Genomic DNA, 14,974 nt, shown 5'->3' on the forward strand with positions numbered 1-14,974 from the left:
ACTCAGCTTTATGCTGGTCCGTTTTTGAACAGCGCTTTCTGCATTTCAGACAGTTTCGGAGTTTTCCGGCAGGTTTCAACCCCGAATCTGCCCGAAGTTGGGAAACTGTTGTTCGCAATGTCAGCACCTGTCAGCTGCGAAACTCAGAGCGATTTTTTTTTTTTTGTAAAGCTGTTCTGGAAGGAGAAGCCAATCATCTGGGAAATTACCATTCACGGACCCCCGGTGAGGATGAGGAACGGCCGGGTACAGTTTACATCCGCAGGCCGGATGGAAACCTTTGGCAGGCATGATTCTCGCCTGAGGACTGTATATTGGACAATGCTGTTGTAAAAGAATGTATTCAGCATGATTGTCAGTTCTGATAAAGGATTCCAACTGAAACATTATGATGTACAGTTCCAGCATATACTGCTTTTATTGCTGAATCTTCTTTTACAATTGAGATGCAATGTTTGAGGCACAGTGCGACAACATTGATACGGCAGCAGGTTCTGTCTTGCCGGGAATGTACTGAAAAACACCCTTGTCAATGCAATGCTTCATCATGTATTTTACAGAAATCCTTGCTCGGGAGTCCCCATTTCACTGCATTGCAGCTGAAATGTAAAATATCAAGAATAAACCATCGCAGTGGGGTGGTTCATTTCACCTAAATGATATGATTTCAGGCACTCCACACAAAGTGGTCTGCATTATCTTGAATTCTTAGAGTCATCCAGTGAGAGTGGCTGTAAAGTGGCCATTTTTGGGGTCAGAATTGGGATTAGCCTGGTGGCACTTGCTATCTGGGCTAATTCACAAAGGTTGGACAACTGGGTGGAAAGTACTGAAGGAGAGTCAGCACTTTCAGGAGGGGGAGTTTGATTTTTTTTTTAAATCAATCAGGCTTCCCTGTTTGTGTGTTCAATACCTACGGGAGAGTTTTTGAATAAAATATTTTTAAAAAGTATTAAGCCCCATGATAAGGCTCCATGCTCCCTTTGGGTGTGATACAGTGAGTGAAGTGTTTTGTGAATTTATTGCATTTTCTCTGGTACAAAGGGTTGCTATGGAAACTGAGTCATATCTGCAGCTTCCTTCCCTGGAGCTAAGCGATGCGACGTTTTGGAGCTGGGGAACAGATACATGTCACAGAGTGAGTGGGTTACATATGACTATACAAAAATGCAATTACCCCATACATAGAAAATGCCAGATTTACAGATAGCAGGTTGTCCTCCTTCCTGCAGTCTGGTTACAGGGGGTATGCAATCTAAGGAGACTAGGAACACTGATGGGAAAGTAAAAGGAGTTTTTTTTTTTAACCTTTAAACCTGGCTTAATTTTGAATAAGGAAAAGGGAAAATATATAAATGTACTGCGGACTAATCCACAACACAATGAGATGACAGGTAAACTGGGATAAGAAAGAAGCTGCTATTTGAATTATTAATGAGTAGCAGATGCAAGTGATTGATGCCTATGGCATTTTACATTCAAACCACAGGTTATTTATGTGAATTCATATTTTAATGGAACAGTGAAATGCAGTAAGATTTCTTGTAAGCTACTGGTGCTAGCCTGTTACCAGTTCTAACAGGACATTATAATGTTTTTATCTCATTCTCCCGATTTCATTTTTATGCAGAATTCACTGCATTTTAGTCTGAGCTAATTCTGTATTTGCAGTCATATTTAAATTTGAACTTACTTCTGTTACTATTTGTGCTCTCTTAGGGCAGTTTTCCCTATTCAGTACAAATGTTAGCTTGCATAGACAAGTACACTAACTCTTTGGCTGAAATTTTCCCTGCCCCGTAGAGGTGGCTCGGTAGGGTGGGGGTGGGGGGGGGGGGGGGCGGTCCCCTGGGGAATTCAGAAATGAAAGCATTGGGCTGGCTCCCCGATGTTCACCTACTTCTGGCCGCTTTTCCCAGAGGCGGGCTGCACACCTGGCAAGCAGCCCACTTGGCAGCGGTGGGAAGCCAACTAAGGCCATCATGGCACCAATTAACCAGCATTTTTGTAGGACAATGACATTTTGCCAGAGGCACACTGGACCCCTACAGTGTCTGCGGCTCAACTCCTCAGAGGAGGCGAGAGCACAGCTGGAGGTCAGGGCACCATGAAATGAATATGCATTATCTTTAAGTGAGCATATAGGTTTCATTCAGCACATTACCACTGGGAGGTGAGGTGAGAATTACTGCCCTTGACTTCAGGCAGAATTTAACCGAGGAGCTCCGGCAAAATTCAGGTCAATGGAAATAAGGGGGAAAACTCTGCACTAGTTAGAGTCATACCTATCACAAAGTTTGTGGTTGTTGGAGGCCAATCATCTCATACCCTGGATATTGCTGCAGGAAATTTTCAAGGTAGTGTCCTAAGCCCAACCACCTTAGCTGCTTCATCAATGATCCTCCGTCCATCATAAGTTCAGAAGTGGGGATGTTCGCTGATGATTGCACAGCGTTCCGTTCCATTCACGACCCCAGATACTGAAGCAGTCGTGCTCACATACAGCAGGCCCTGGATAACATCCAGGCTTGGGCTGCTAAGTGGTAAGTAACATTCGCAGCACACAAGTACCAGGCAATGACCATCTCCAACAAGGGAGAATCTAACTATCTCCCCTTGACATTTGACGGCATTACCATTGCCATCAATATCCTGGGGGGTTACCATTGACCAGAAACTTAACTGGATCAGCCATGTAGATACAATGGCTACAAGAGCAGGCCAGAGGTTGAGAATTCTGTAGTGAGTAACTCACCACCTGACTCCCCAAAGCCCATCTACCATCTACAAGGCACAAGTTAAAAGCGTGAAGGAATACTATTCACTTGCCTGGATGAGTGCAGCTCCCAAAATGCTTGAGCTTGACATCATCCAAGACAAAGCAGCCCGCTTGATCAGCACCCCATCTACCACCTAAAACGTTCACTCTCTCCACCACTGGCGCACTGTGGCAGCTTTGTGTACCGTGTACAAGCTGCACTGCAGTAACTTGCCAAGCACCTGCCAAACCCACAACCTTTACCACCTAGAAGGACAAGGGCCGCAGCCGCATAGGAACACCACCACCTGCAAGTTCCCCTCCAAGTCATACGCCATCCTGACTTGGAACTATATCGCCGTTCTTCATTGTCACTGGGTCAAAATCCTGGAACTGTCTTCCTAACAGCACCCCATGGGTGTACCTACTCCAAATGAACTGCAGTGGTTCAAGAAGGCAGTTCACCACAACCTTCTCGAGGGCAATTAGGCATGGGCAACAAATGTTGACCTTGCCAGTGACGCTCACATCACTTGAATGAACAAAAAAAATCCACAGGCAAATGCTTTCAAGTTAAAGCGTTTCCCCTGCAGACATCCACCTGATCATTCTGGGTGTTCGGGTTTGTCTGTCGGTTCCAGCATTAGTAGCACACCTCCGTCTTGTGGTGCACATCATTCTTTTGTGGGGCTGCCAGCTGCTCTGATTGTCCCTCTGGTGTCTTCCTGCCATCTCTAATTGGACAGTCTTTAATTGGAAGATTGTGTCCGATGTCCTGCCACTTGCTTCTCCAGGTTCTTGACCCGGAATTCATCTTGAGGGTGACACCGGTAAGCTAGTGGCAAAACTCAGCCCTCTGTCAACAGAGCAATCTTCTGCTCAAGATAACCTGCAATAGAATGTGCTGGCTCAACCATAGATTTGTTTGTTGTTTCAGTATGTTGGATTTCTACCTTTCAGCCTTGTCAACTCAGACAATGAGTAGTGTCAGCCACATCAGTACCAGACTAAAGTCGCAAATAGGATTATTCGCAGTTAGTTGTGTACAGTTGCAGCCAGATGTCAGTCATTTCAAATAACACAGTAGTTTTGAAGCAGTTCATGAAAGGTTAAGCAGATAAACCAGTCGGCTGAGGTCCTTTTGAACAATGCACAGCCGTTGCCAGCCGATGGCCATCTGTTTAGTTTGTAATGTTACTTAATAGCTTGGTGAAACATACCATTTGTTGCCACCATTTAGTTGATTTGTTTTCTCAAATGCTTATGCCTGCAGGTAATTGGCTACACTGGCTTTTTGCTGATAGACTTTAGGCAGAGTCAGAAGAATATAAGCAAACTTCCCAGCATGTAGAAGCCATTTTGAGCCATCTTTCTTAAAATCTATTTTTTTAAGCTAAATAACCTTGTACAAAGAGAGGAGCTATAAACCATGGACAAAAGAGTTCTATTTTTCCCACAGCATCTACATTAGCCAACATCTCAGCAATTTAAAAATATTGGACGGCGCAGCGATTAGCACCGCAGCCTCACAGCTCCAGCGACCCGGGTTCAGTTCTGGGTACTGCCTGTGCGGAGTTTGCACATTCTCCCTGTGACCATGTGGGTTTCCTCCGGATGCTCCAGTTTCCTCCCACATGCCAAAGACTTGCGGGTTGATAGGTAAAATTTAGTTTAGTTTAGAGATACAGCACTGAAACAGGCCCTTCGGCCCACCGAGTCTGTGCCGACCATCAACCACCCACTTAGACTAACCCTACACTAATTCCATATTCCTACCACATCCCCACCTGTCCCTGTATTTCCCTACCACCTACCTATACTAGGGGCAATTTATAATGGCCAATTAACCTATCAACCTATCAAATTGGCCATTGTAAAAAAAAAATTGCCCCTAGTGTAGGTAGGTGGTAGGAGAATTGAGGGAAGGTGGGGATATGAGAGGGAAAATGGGATTAATGTAGGATTAGTATAAATGGGTGGTTGATGTTCGGCGCGGACTCGGTGGGCCGAAGGGCCTGTTTCATAGAACATAGAACAGTACAGGCCCTTCGGCCCACGATGTTGTGCCGACCCTTTAACCTACTCTAAGATCAAATTACCTACATACCCTTCATTCTACTATCATCCATGTACCTATTCAAGAGTCGCTTAAATGTCCCTAATGTATCTGCTTCTACTACCACCGCTGGCAGTGCATTCCACGCACCCACCACTCTCTGTGTAAAGAACCTACCTCTGACATCTCCCCTAAACTTTCCTCCAATCACCTTAAAATTATGCCCCCTGGTGATAGCCCTTTCCGTCCTGGGAAAGAGTCTCTGGCTATCCACTCTATCTATGCCTCTCATCATCTTGTACACCTCTATCAAGTCACCTCTCATCCTTCTTCGCTCCAATGAGAAATGCCCTAGCTCCCTCAACCTTTCTTCATAAGACATGCCCTCCAGTCCAGGCAGCATCCTGGTAAATCTCCTCTGCACCCTCTCTAAAGCTTCCACATCCTTCCTATAATGAGGCGACCAGAACTGAACACAATATTCCAAGTGTGGTCGAACCAGGGCTTTATAGAGCTGCAGCATAACCTCGCGGCTCTTAAACTCAATCCCCCTGTTTTCGGTGCTGTATCTCTCTATGACTTTATTGCCCTATTTTAAATTTTGATTTCTTCAAGGAAAATCAGTTCCATTCAATGATTGGCTCTTCGTGGCATTAAACCTCACTCGCTCTTCGTGGCAAATGCCTTAAATGTAAGAATAGTATCCTGAAATGACTTTTAACTTGCCAGCACTACATGAACTCTGTAACATAATCATTCATTTTTGTGTTTTTGTGATGAGTATTTTCTGTTTGCAGCTAGAAGGAGAGCGATTTTGCAAGACAGTAACAACCATGGGGGAAGAAGCTGGTGAATTTCTTACCAAGGGCTATCTGGGCCTAGGGTTGGTCTACAGTCTCCAAGCTACAGATGGTAAGGTGATGTCCAAGGTTGTATCAATACAGCATCACATCAAAGGGAATATTTCTGTAGGTACTTTTAGCAAAACAGTGCTTGTTTTGGTGTAGTCAAAGGCCACTGCTCAATTTGATGCCAGCTTCTAAATAAACAAATTTTTCCAAAAATGCAATTTTTTTTCAAAGTAGTTATTCCCTATAAAAAAAGTTTTATTTTTTCTTCCATCTTTGTTTATCTCCTATCCTGACAGCTCATAGCTAATAGAACTGGCCAATAGCTACTCCCAAACTGCTACCAGTGCCCCCTAGAATTGGCAGTTTGGAGGAGGCATAGAGCATCTAGGCATATCTCTTTTCTTGGCCAATGTTTGTCCCTCAACCAACATCACTGAAAGAGATTATCTGGTCATTATCACACCACTGTTTGTGAAAGCTCATTATGTGCAAATTATCTGCTGCATTTCCTACATTACTATGTTTTCTCTGTTATGGAGGAAGTGAGAGGGAATTTGGTTAGTAGAGCCTGTTTAATAACTTCTTGTTACGATGATCCAAAAAAAAACTTCCAGTTTATCAAAATATTGCTTTATGAATAAAGTAAATTTAATCTAATTAATTCAATATTACTCTGTTCAATCTACTGTCCTTTCAGCTTTAATACATTATTGAGCACCTTTGAAATAGGCTAACAGGCTATATCAGGTAAATAACAACAGTTGCTTATCATCAACCTCATATTCGTGCCATCACTAAGACTGCCTACTTCCTCCTCCGTAACTTCGCCTCTGTCTCAGCTCATCTGCTGAAATCCTCATTTATGCCTTCGTTACCGCTAGAATTGGCTATTCCAATGCACTCCTAGCTGGTCTCGCACATTCTACTGTCTGTAAACTTGAGGTCATCCAAAACTCTGCTGCCTGTGTCTTAACTCGCAACACGTCCCATTCCCCTATCACCCCTGTGCTCGCTGACCTACTTTGGCTCCTGGTCAAGCAACTTCTTGATTTTAAAATTCTCATTCTTGTTTTTAAATTGGTCCATGGCCTCGCCCCTCCCTATCGCTGTAATCTCCTCCAGCCCCACAACCCTCGAAGATATCTGCGCTCCTGGAATTCTAGCCTCTTGTGCATCTCTGATTTTAATCGCTCCACCATTGGTGGCCGCACCTTCAATTGCTTACGCCCCAAGCTCCCTACACCTCCATGCGTCTCCACCTCGCTTTCCACCTCGCTTTCCACCTCGCTTTCCACCTCGCTTTCCACCTCGCTTTCCACCTCGCTTTCCACCTCGCTTTCCACCTCGCTTTCCACCTCGCTTTCCACCTCGCTTTCCACCTCGCTTTCCACCTCGCTTTCCACCTCGCTTTCCACCTCGCTTTCCACCTCGCTTTCCACCTCGCTTTCCACCTCGCTTTCCACCTCGCTTTCCACCTCGCTTTCCACCTCGCTTTCCACCTCGCTTTCCACCTCGCTTTCCACCTCGCTTTCCACCTCGCTTTCCACCTCGCTTTCCACCTCGCTTTCCACCTCGCTTTCCACCTCGCTTTCCACCTCGCTTTCCACCTCGCTTTCCTCCTTTAAGACACTCCTTAAAAGCTACCTGTTTGACTAAGCTTTCCGTTATTTGCCCTAATATCTCCTTTTGTGGCTCGCTGTCATACTTGGTTTTATAATGCTCCTGTAAATTGCCTTGAGACGTTTTATTTATGTTAAAGGTGCCATATAAATATAAGTTGTTGCTGTATCAAGTCTAAAAACTACTTAATTTCCAGCATTGTTGCCTCATAACTTCTCCTGAAAAGGTAATAAATTATTCCCACACTCTTACATGAAGAGTAGTGATAGATAGCTGTAGCTAAAAGGTTAGCGCTTGTTCAAGCGTTGCTTTCATTTCTGCACTTATTGTATAAACGCTGCCAGGTATTGTTTTGTAGATGAACAGTACCCATCTTCATTCCCAAGCAGTGCTGAGTTAGCTTATCTCAACTGGGAATAGTAGTATTGTTGCTACAGTTCTTAACTGGTAATAGTGATATGGGTGCTACAGCTGACCTCAGCATACCTGGATTAGTGAGGGGGATAAAAATCAGCCAGATTTCTGCTCCTGAGTTCAGTCCTGTGACCAATATGGAAAAGTGCATACATGTGGTCTCAGTTGCAGTGTTGTTACAATGCTTGAGTCTGCCTTAGATATTCCTTTGGGTTTAGCATCTCCAGTTTCTCCCATAAGTATATCTCACATCCCTTATGATCAGTTTACCTTCACTGCCTAATATCTAAACATATGTTAACGTAACCCAGAAGGCCATAATAATTAAACTCCTTTTTATGTGAACAGTTCATCATAACAATTCTGATGAAAGATCATCGACCTGAACCATTAACTGTGCTTCTCTCTCTACAGAAGCTGCCTGACCTGCTGAATATTTCTAGCACTTTTTGTTTTTATTTCAGATTTTCTTCTGCAGGATTTTGCTTTTGTAGGAACTATCTCCTTTTTCTCAGATAAAAGCACAAACCTGACATCACGGGAAGGGAATTTTAACCTAAAAGAATTGGCGGGTTTGTGGTGGGGGTGGGGCAGACTGGGCGGTTAAAGTCTGAGGAAATCTGTTTCCTGATTCAAACTGGCCTCGAGCTCGCCCATTTCCGTCCGGCTTTAACTGAGGCCGGAAGGGGGTGGGACAGAGCCCACTCCAAGGGGGCGGGTTTGAACTTTAAATATAAATAATGAGGCTATGAGCTTGATTGTCATGCAGGTTTTCAACTACAGCTGTTGGCCAGGTCTCCCAAGTGTTGGCGAACCTGAAAGTTTCAGCGTGGCGAGGACTTAGTGGATTCAGAAGATAAGTGCCTTTGCACCTACATCCTGGATCCAGATGCTTACCAAAGGAAACTTTGCGATCGAATCACGCCCCCCCCACCCCACTACCCCCCCACAACAATCTCCACTCCCCAGGCCACCACATCACCTGCCGCTAAGGTAGCCGACCAGTTCCCACCATCTCCAGGTTTCCGATGATTCTTTTTCTCATCCTTCCCACCATCACTGTGATGCCTCTGATTTCCAAACCACACACCCCACCTCAGGGCCCTGACCTTGAGTTCAAATCCCATCATGCCAGCTAGGGAACTTAAATTCAGTTAATTAAATAAATCTGGAATAAAAAGCTTGCATCAGTAAATAGTGAGCATGAAACTACCGGATCACCATTAAAAACCCATCTGGTTCACTAATGTCCTTTAGGAAAGGAAATCTGCTGTCCTTACCAGCTCTCTTCTATATGTGACTCTAGACCCACAGCAATGTGATTGTCTCATAACTGCTCTCTGAAATGGCCTAGCAAGCAACTCCGTTGCTGCCACCACCTTCTTGAGGGGAATTAGGGATGGGCAATAAATGTTGGCCTTGCCTCTAATGGCCGCATCTTGTGAATGAATAAAAAAAAGTTGGAGTTCTATCCGAGAAACAGTATCTGACAATCTGATTTGTCTGACTTTAATACACATTTCCCAGCAAAAAATATTGCATTCATATTGTTATAGTGTATTTGTTTGTATGTTAAATATAATATAAATATGTTTATGCTAATATGTATGCCATTATGGGAAGTAATGAAATATCACGTGATTCAATTCTCTTGCACAGTTAGCACATGTAAGCTGAAGTAACAACAAGTCTCCATTAAAACTCTGCATTCAACCTTCATATCTGCCCTTCAACTTTGTTTGTATTAATCTAAGAGATAATACAATATGGTGGCAGCGGAAGCTTTTGCAATACTCCAGATCGTCTGCCCCAATAAGGCTGGATGGTGGTAGTGAGTCAACAGCATTGATCAGATAAAAATAATAATTCCAGTTAGAAACCCTACCTGAAGCGCTGCAACTGGATCACAGCTCTCACATTGGAGAGCACCAGTGTGAGTAGAGATTGAAGCCGATTTGGGCCCCGAGCTGACAAGACAAAAATTAATTCTAGTTTCAGGTACAGAGATAAGTGCAATGTCATGTTTGGCATGGATTCCTTCTCGCTGTCGCCACACATACACGCCATTAACCGACCCCGATGCCAGGACCCCTGCTGCCTACAAGCTCACAAGCCCATGCTGCAGCAACACAGTTCAGGGCATGCCTCCTGCTCAGCTCAGCAGACATCACAGTTTGCTGCAACTTTTAAAGCATGGTTTGCTGCTCAGGGGAGAACAGGCTAGAAGGCTTAGGAAATGGCAGCCAGTTTTCCAGAGATGGACTGGAAAGCATCTGATGTCTCGGGCGAGTTCAAACTGTTCAAACAAAGGACTGAACTTTGCTTCCTATACCACGAGGTTGTGAATGCAGAGAAGCAGGCTATAAAAATTAGAATCACCATAGGAAACTAAGGTCTGCGCTGAATCAATATCTCTGGTTTATCTGATTCTGACCACCAGGATCCATCAAAGCTACAGGTGACATTAGAATATCAGCTAGACACTAAAGTTAATTTCCAAGTACACTGCCTGGAACTCTTTCTGTATAGACAGAAAGCTAACAACACCTTGGACAACTTTGTTAACCAATGCAGAGAGAAAGCAAGAGAATGCAACTTCTCTGATACTGAACTCTTGGAATGAATTATGGAGTTGGTTATCGCCTCCACTACTATTGAGGCGTTTCAGAAAGCCCTGGGAAAACTGATGGAGCAAGTTGTGGAGAGCATACTAAGGACGGATGCAAACACGAGGCAGTTATTGCAGGGAGATAGTGTTTGCACGCCTTAGGGTCCGAAATGCCTGTCGGTACAATAGCTGAGGCACCCAGGTAGAAAAAGGTTTGCAGTAACTGTGGGTTCTCCCCCGCCACCCCCCCCCCCCCCCCAAAAAATCGCGTAGATGCCTGGCATACACAGATACATGCAAGGGATGCAGGCTTAGAGGGCACTGAGCCAAACTTTTCAGAAGGTGCAGCAGTAACAACGTGGGAAGAAGCCAGAGCGTGCAGCACTCAAGCTGCAGAACTACACTACCCAGACGCGAAGGGAGGCAAGACACTTCCAGGCATCGCCAAAAGCATAGACCCATCCATGAAATGGAAGACTGCCTGACCAAAATGGATGAGGTAGATCGAGGTGAAGACACTACAGGTGAACAGTTTTTTCACATGATTACCTTAATGTAACAGGTCCATTCCGACGGCATTGACTGAGAGTGAAGATTGACACAGGTGCAAGTGCCTATACTCTACCTTTCCGCATTCTCAAGCACATGTACCAAGAAGCATGAAAGTCTTTGGTTCAACCCATAAGCGTGAAGCTTACAGCATGCAATGGCGTGACAAAGTGCCTAGATTCCCTAGACCTGGAATGTGGGTACAAAGAGTCAACGTGGTCTACTCAGATATTCTACATAGTGAATGTGTCAGGACCAGCAGTAGCAGGGCTGCCAGCATGCAACGAACTTAACATGGTCATCATCCATGAGCTGACCCAGTCAGAATACTACAGCAGTCAAAATAGGTGCCATTGGATCAGTACAAGACCTCCAGAGGTTGTACCCAAGTTGGTTTGACAAGGTTGGGAATTTCCACGGGGACACAGTCCTACACCTTAAAGAAGATGCAACGTCGTCAATCGACCCACCATGAAAATGCAGCACGCACATTCGCGAAAAGCTGAAGATGGAACTGGATGGAATGGAAAAACAAGGCATCAGTAAAGGCATTGACCAGGTGGTGAGATGTTGTGATGCGTGTCAGGATCACCAAGCTAGTCAACTGAAAGAGCCTGTCCAGCTGCATGACATGCCATCATTGGCATGCATCAAGATAGCAACAGATCTGTGCTCTGTGGGCAGAGAAGACTATCTGCTCGTCACTGACTATCACTGCAAGTTTCCTCTAGTGCAGAAGCTTCGAAACATGTCGAGTACAGCAGTGGCCAACACTGTTAGTGCCATCTTCAGTCTTTTTGGTGCCCCAGTAGAAGTGGTGCCTGACATTGACCCACAATACACGACAAAACCGTTCCAGGATAGGTGTGAACAATGGTCTATCAGCCATGTCACATCACCCAGATATTCTCGTTTGAATGGGATGGTTGAATGCATCATCAGGAGAGTCAAATCATTGGTCAAAAAGTGTTTGAACCAGGGCAAGATATCCAAGTTGCGTTATTGCATCTGTACTCTGGATTGCCATCACCTGCTGAAATTATGTTTGATCAGCTGGTGAGAACTACACTGCCAAGTTATCATCTCATCAAGTCGTCCTTGATCACAGACCAGTTTCATCAGAAACAAGACCAGACGAAAGACGCACATGACGTAGGTGCAGAATTACCACCACTATATGTTGGCCAGAAAGTGAGAATCCTACACCCACAAGTTCAGAGATGGATTGCAGCAGAGGTGTCCAAGGTGTACAAAGAACCACATTCGTATGAGATGACAACACCAAATGGTGTGGTACTGTGAAGGAAATAATCTCCCCTCTGGGTCTCCCTGCTAGCCATGCACAAGGGGACCAACCAGCATCGCCTATGCGCACCCGTGCACGTTTTACAGATGAAAAGACACCAAGCAGCACATCGACACTGAGGACAATCCTCCCAAGCACAATCTTCAGGAGGAAAGGACGGACAGTTGGAGAATACACCCACATCTCATTGTTAGAAGGTCAGGTTGAGTCAGCCGACGAGCAGTATGTTTTCAAACGTAGACAGCACCTTGAGAAGTGTTCAAAATGTTCTTGTTACAGTTGAATGTTTTATGTTTTATGTAAATAGTGTTATAGTTGTCAAATGTCTTAACTCATAAGGGTTGCTTATTCATATACATATTAATGTTAAACTATATAGGGTTGTCATTTAAGGAAGGGGGATGTTGTGATAGTTTATTTGTTAGGTTAAATATAATCATTTCAATGTATGTTTATGCTAATATGTATGTCATCACAGGAAGTGATGCAATATCTCATGATTCAGTTCTGTTAGACAGTTAGCACATGTAAACTGAAGCAGCAACGAGTCTTCATTAAAGCTCTGCGTTCAGCTTTTTTGTGCCCTTCAGCTCCCTTTGTACTAGTCTAGCAAGAGATAATACAACACATATAGCACCTTTCACAACTCAGGACATCTTAAAACTCATCCATAGAGGGGGATATACTTGGTGGAGGCCACAATATGCAGTTCGTCTCAAACTACTGAGCTTCTTCCTGATTTTGCTTGTTCAGAACATTTTTTTGCTAGGATTCATTCTCTAATGTGGAGTTCTTTTGTGGATGTATTTGCCTTATTGCATTTGCCCAGTCTTCAATGATGATACCTTGCTCCAAAGAAGTGATCTAAGATGCATTACATGTAATGTGGCTGGGAAACCTCGTGTGTTTAGTATGGTAACTGCAAATGGGCAAAGTGTTTCTGTATTTGGATAATGGCCTGTCCCTTTGTGGAATTTGCACTGCATTCATAGCGTAAAAGGAAACCAGATTGCAGATGAGCAGGTTTTTTTTAATGGAAAGGAAATTTAATTCACTGCCACTTTCTTTGTTAATTAATTTGAGTCTACTTGGGGGTCTTGCCAAGAGAAAAAATGAATCGTTCATCTGTGTTGTTAAAAATTCCTTTTCACATTTCTCTGCTTCCCTCCTGTCCACTGGTACCTTGTTGAAGTACATATGTGAAGAAATAATGAGTAGTACCAGGCCATTTGACCATAAATAGCAATTCAGCCAAATTTGATCCTATCCTTATCTGATGTCTCACCGATGAGCACGTCAGGGGTGGTTGATGGAAAGTGATCAGGAACAAGAACTCTGCTGTTTTTTCCCTTCCCTAATCTAGGGACACCAAAGTAAATCATAGTCCCATTAGCACCACCCTAGTTGACATCTGATGATGGTCGGGATTTGATTCTGGGACCTTTCTCGTCTGCATAGCTCAGCTGCTCGCTTAGCAAGCCCCTGAACAGTTGGGGAAATTGGTGGAGCTGTGACCAAAGCAAGAAGTTGCATTTATAGAACACTTTATGGGACATAGGGTGAGGAGAATGTCAAGTGGGAGTTTGTTTATCAAGTGATCAAACTGTTTTATAAAAATAAATTCCATGTACATTAAATATATAGAAAATAAAAACTCCTCACTCTTGCCCCACACTCTGTTTTTAGACGCTAAAATAATACATTTGCCTTTGCGCAGTGACCATGTTATTGATTTAATAAGAGATGATAGAAGAAAAAATGTATTTTTAGCAAAATAGGGCATTGTTCACAGAACTTTCTTTCATTTTGAAGTTGATGAATCATGCTAACCTCTTTGTCACGATTGTGCAGCTACACTGAGGAGCACCCGAGATAAGCTCCACAAGAAAGCATTGAAAGCTCTCAGAAGGTAAGACTCTGTTTGATTTTACTTGAGAGTTCAAATAGCACATTGTTGGCAGTTCACCAATTAGAATTAAGTTTGTATCAACACTGAACACTAGCTGTTCATTGATATTATGCTATCAGAACCAATAGAAGTAATACAGTAGGTGTGGATTTGATGCATCATTTTCTGTAGTAGGCCAAAGAAGACGTCTGTTCGTTGGTCTCCAATTGCTGGCAAAATTCTCTAAAACTAGAGAAGTGCTGGTTATTCTGTCAACTAGTTTCAATCATTGATTTAAGTTTGCAGACAGTCTGTTAGGCTGCATGAACAGATTCAAACACAGCACGAGACTGTATATTCCAGGTGGTTTATCACCACTACAGGAACTGTTGTGAATTGTTCTCAGTATATTACAGATAAACTGCAATTATACTGCACTTTTCACAGCACTGTGATATAATGCTGACATGCAGTATGATTGCCCTGTAAGCCTGTGTTTACATACAATACCAATGAATTGTCATATTTATAAGACTATATTTAACATCATATATTAACTGATGATTCTTTGGTATTCCACTATTAAAACTAAAGCTGTGTAGGAATTAACACGGTATAATTAACAGTTTGTTCTGATTTTTAACTCATTCAAAGCCCATCCACTTACACAGTTAAAATCAGGCCCTTTATTAATATTGTCACCGAACTGTATTTTTTTTTCTTCTGTTTGAAACAGTGTGCCTTTAAAACTCTTAACAAACAGTGTACTTTTAAGACAGAGAAAGAAGTTTTGGATTTCTGAGAACAGTGTTCCACAGCTGCATTTGTTACATAGGCAACAGCAGGAGAGTGAGGAGGTCACATGATATAATGTTTCAATTTGACTGTGTAAAAACCAGCTAAAATCAGTTTTGAGAGACACCA

The 14,974-nt window shown here is 43.5% G+C and overlaps 1 protein-coding gene across 3 annotated transcripts in view; it reads left to right on the forward strand.

Annotated features, from left to right (window-relative positions):
• Positions 1 to 14,974, forward strand: part of LOC137376519 (tetratricopeptide repeat protein 7A-like) — a 319,646-nt gene that overhangs the window by 148,329 nt on the left and 156,343 nt on the right. For all 3 annotated transcript variants that reach the window (XM_068045223.1, XM_068045224.1, XM_068045225.1), the window contains 2 exons: positions 5,612 to 5,726; positions 14,014 to 14,071. In XM_068045223.1, the coding sequence (XP_067901324.1) occupies positions 5,612 to 5,726; positions 14,014 to 14,071 (173 nt within the window). The remainder of the gene's footprint in view (positions 1 to 5,611; positions 5,727 to 14,013; positions 14,072 to 14,974) is intronic.

The sequence above is a fragment of the Heterodontus francisci genome, chromosome 13 (genome assembly GCF_036365525.1).
Source record: "Heterodontus francisci isolate sHetFra1 chromosome 13, sHetFra1.hap1, whole genome shotgun sequence".
Classification (NCBI taxonomy): Eukaryota; Metazoa; Chordata; class Chondrichthyes; order Heterodontiformes; family Heterodontidae; genus Heterodontus; species Heterodontus francisci.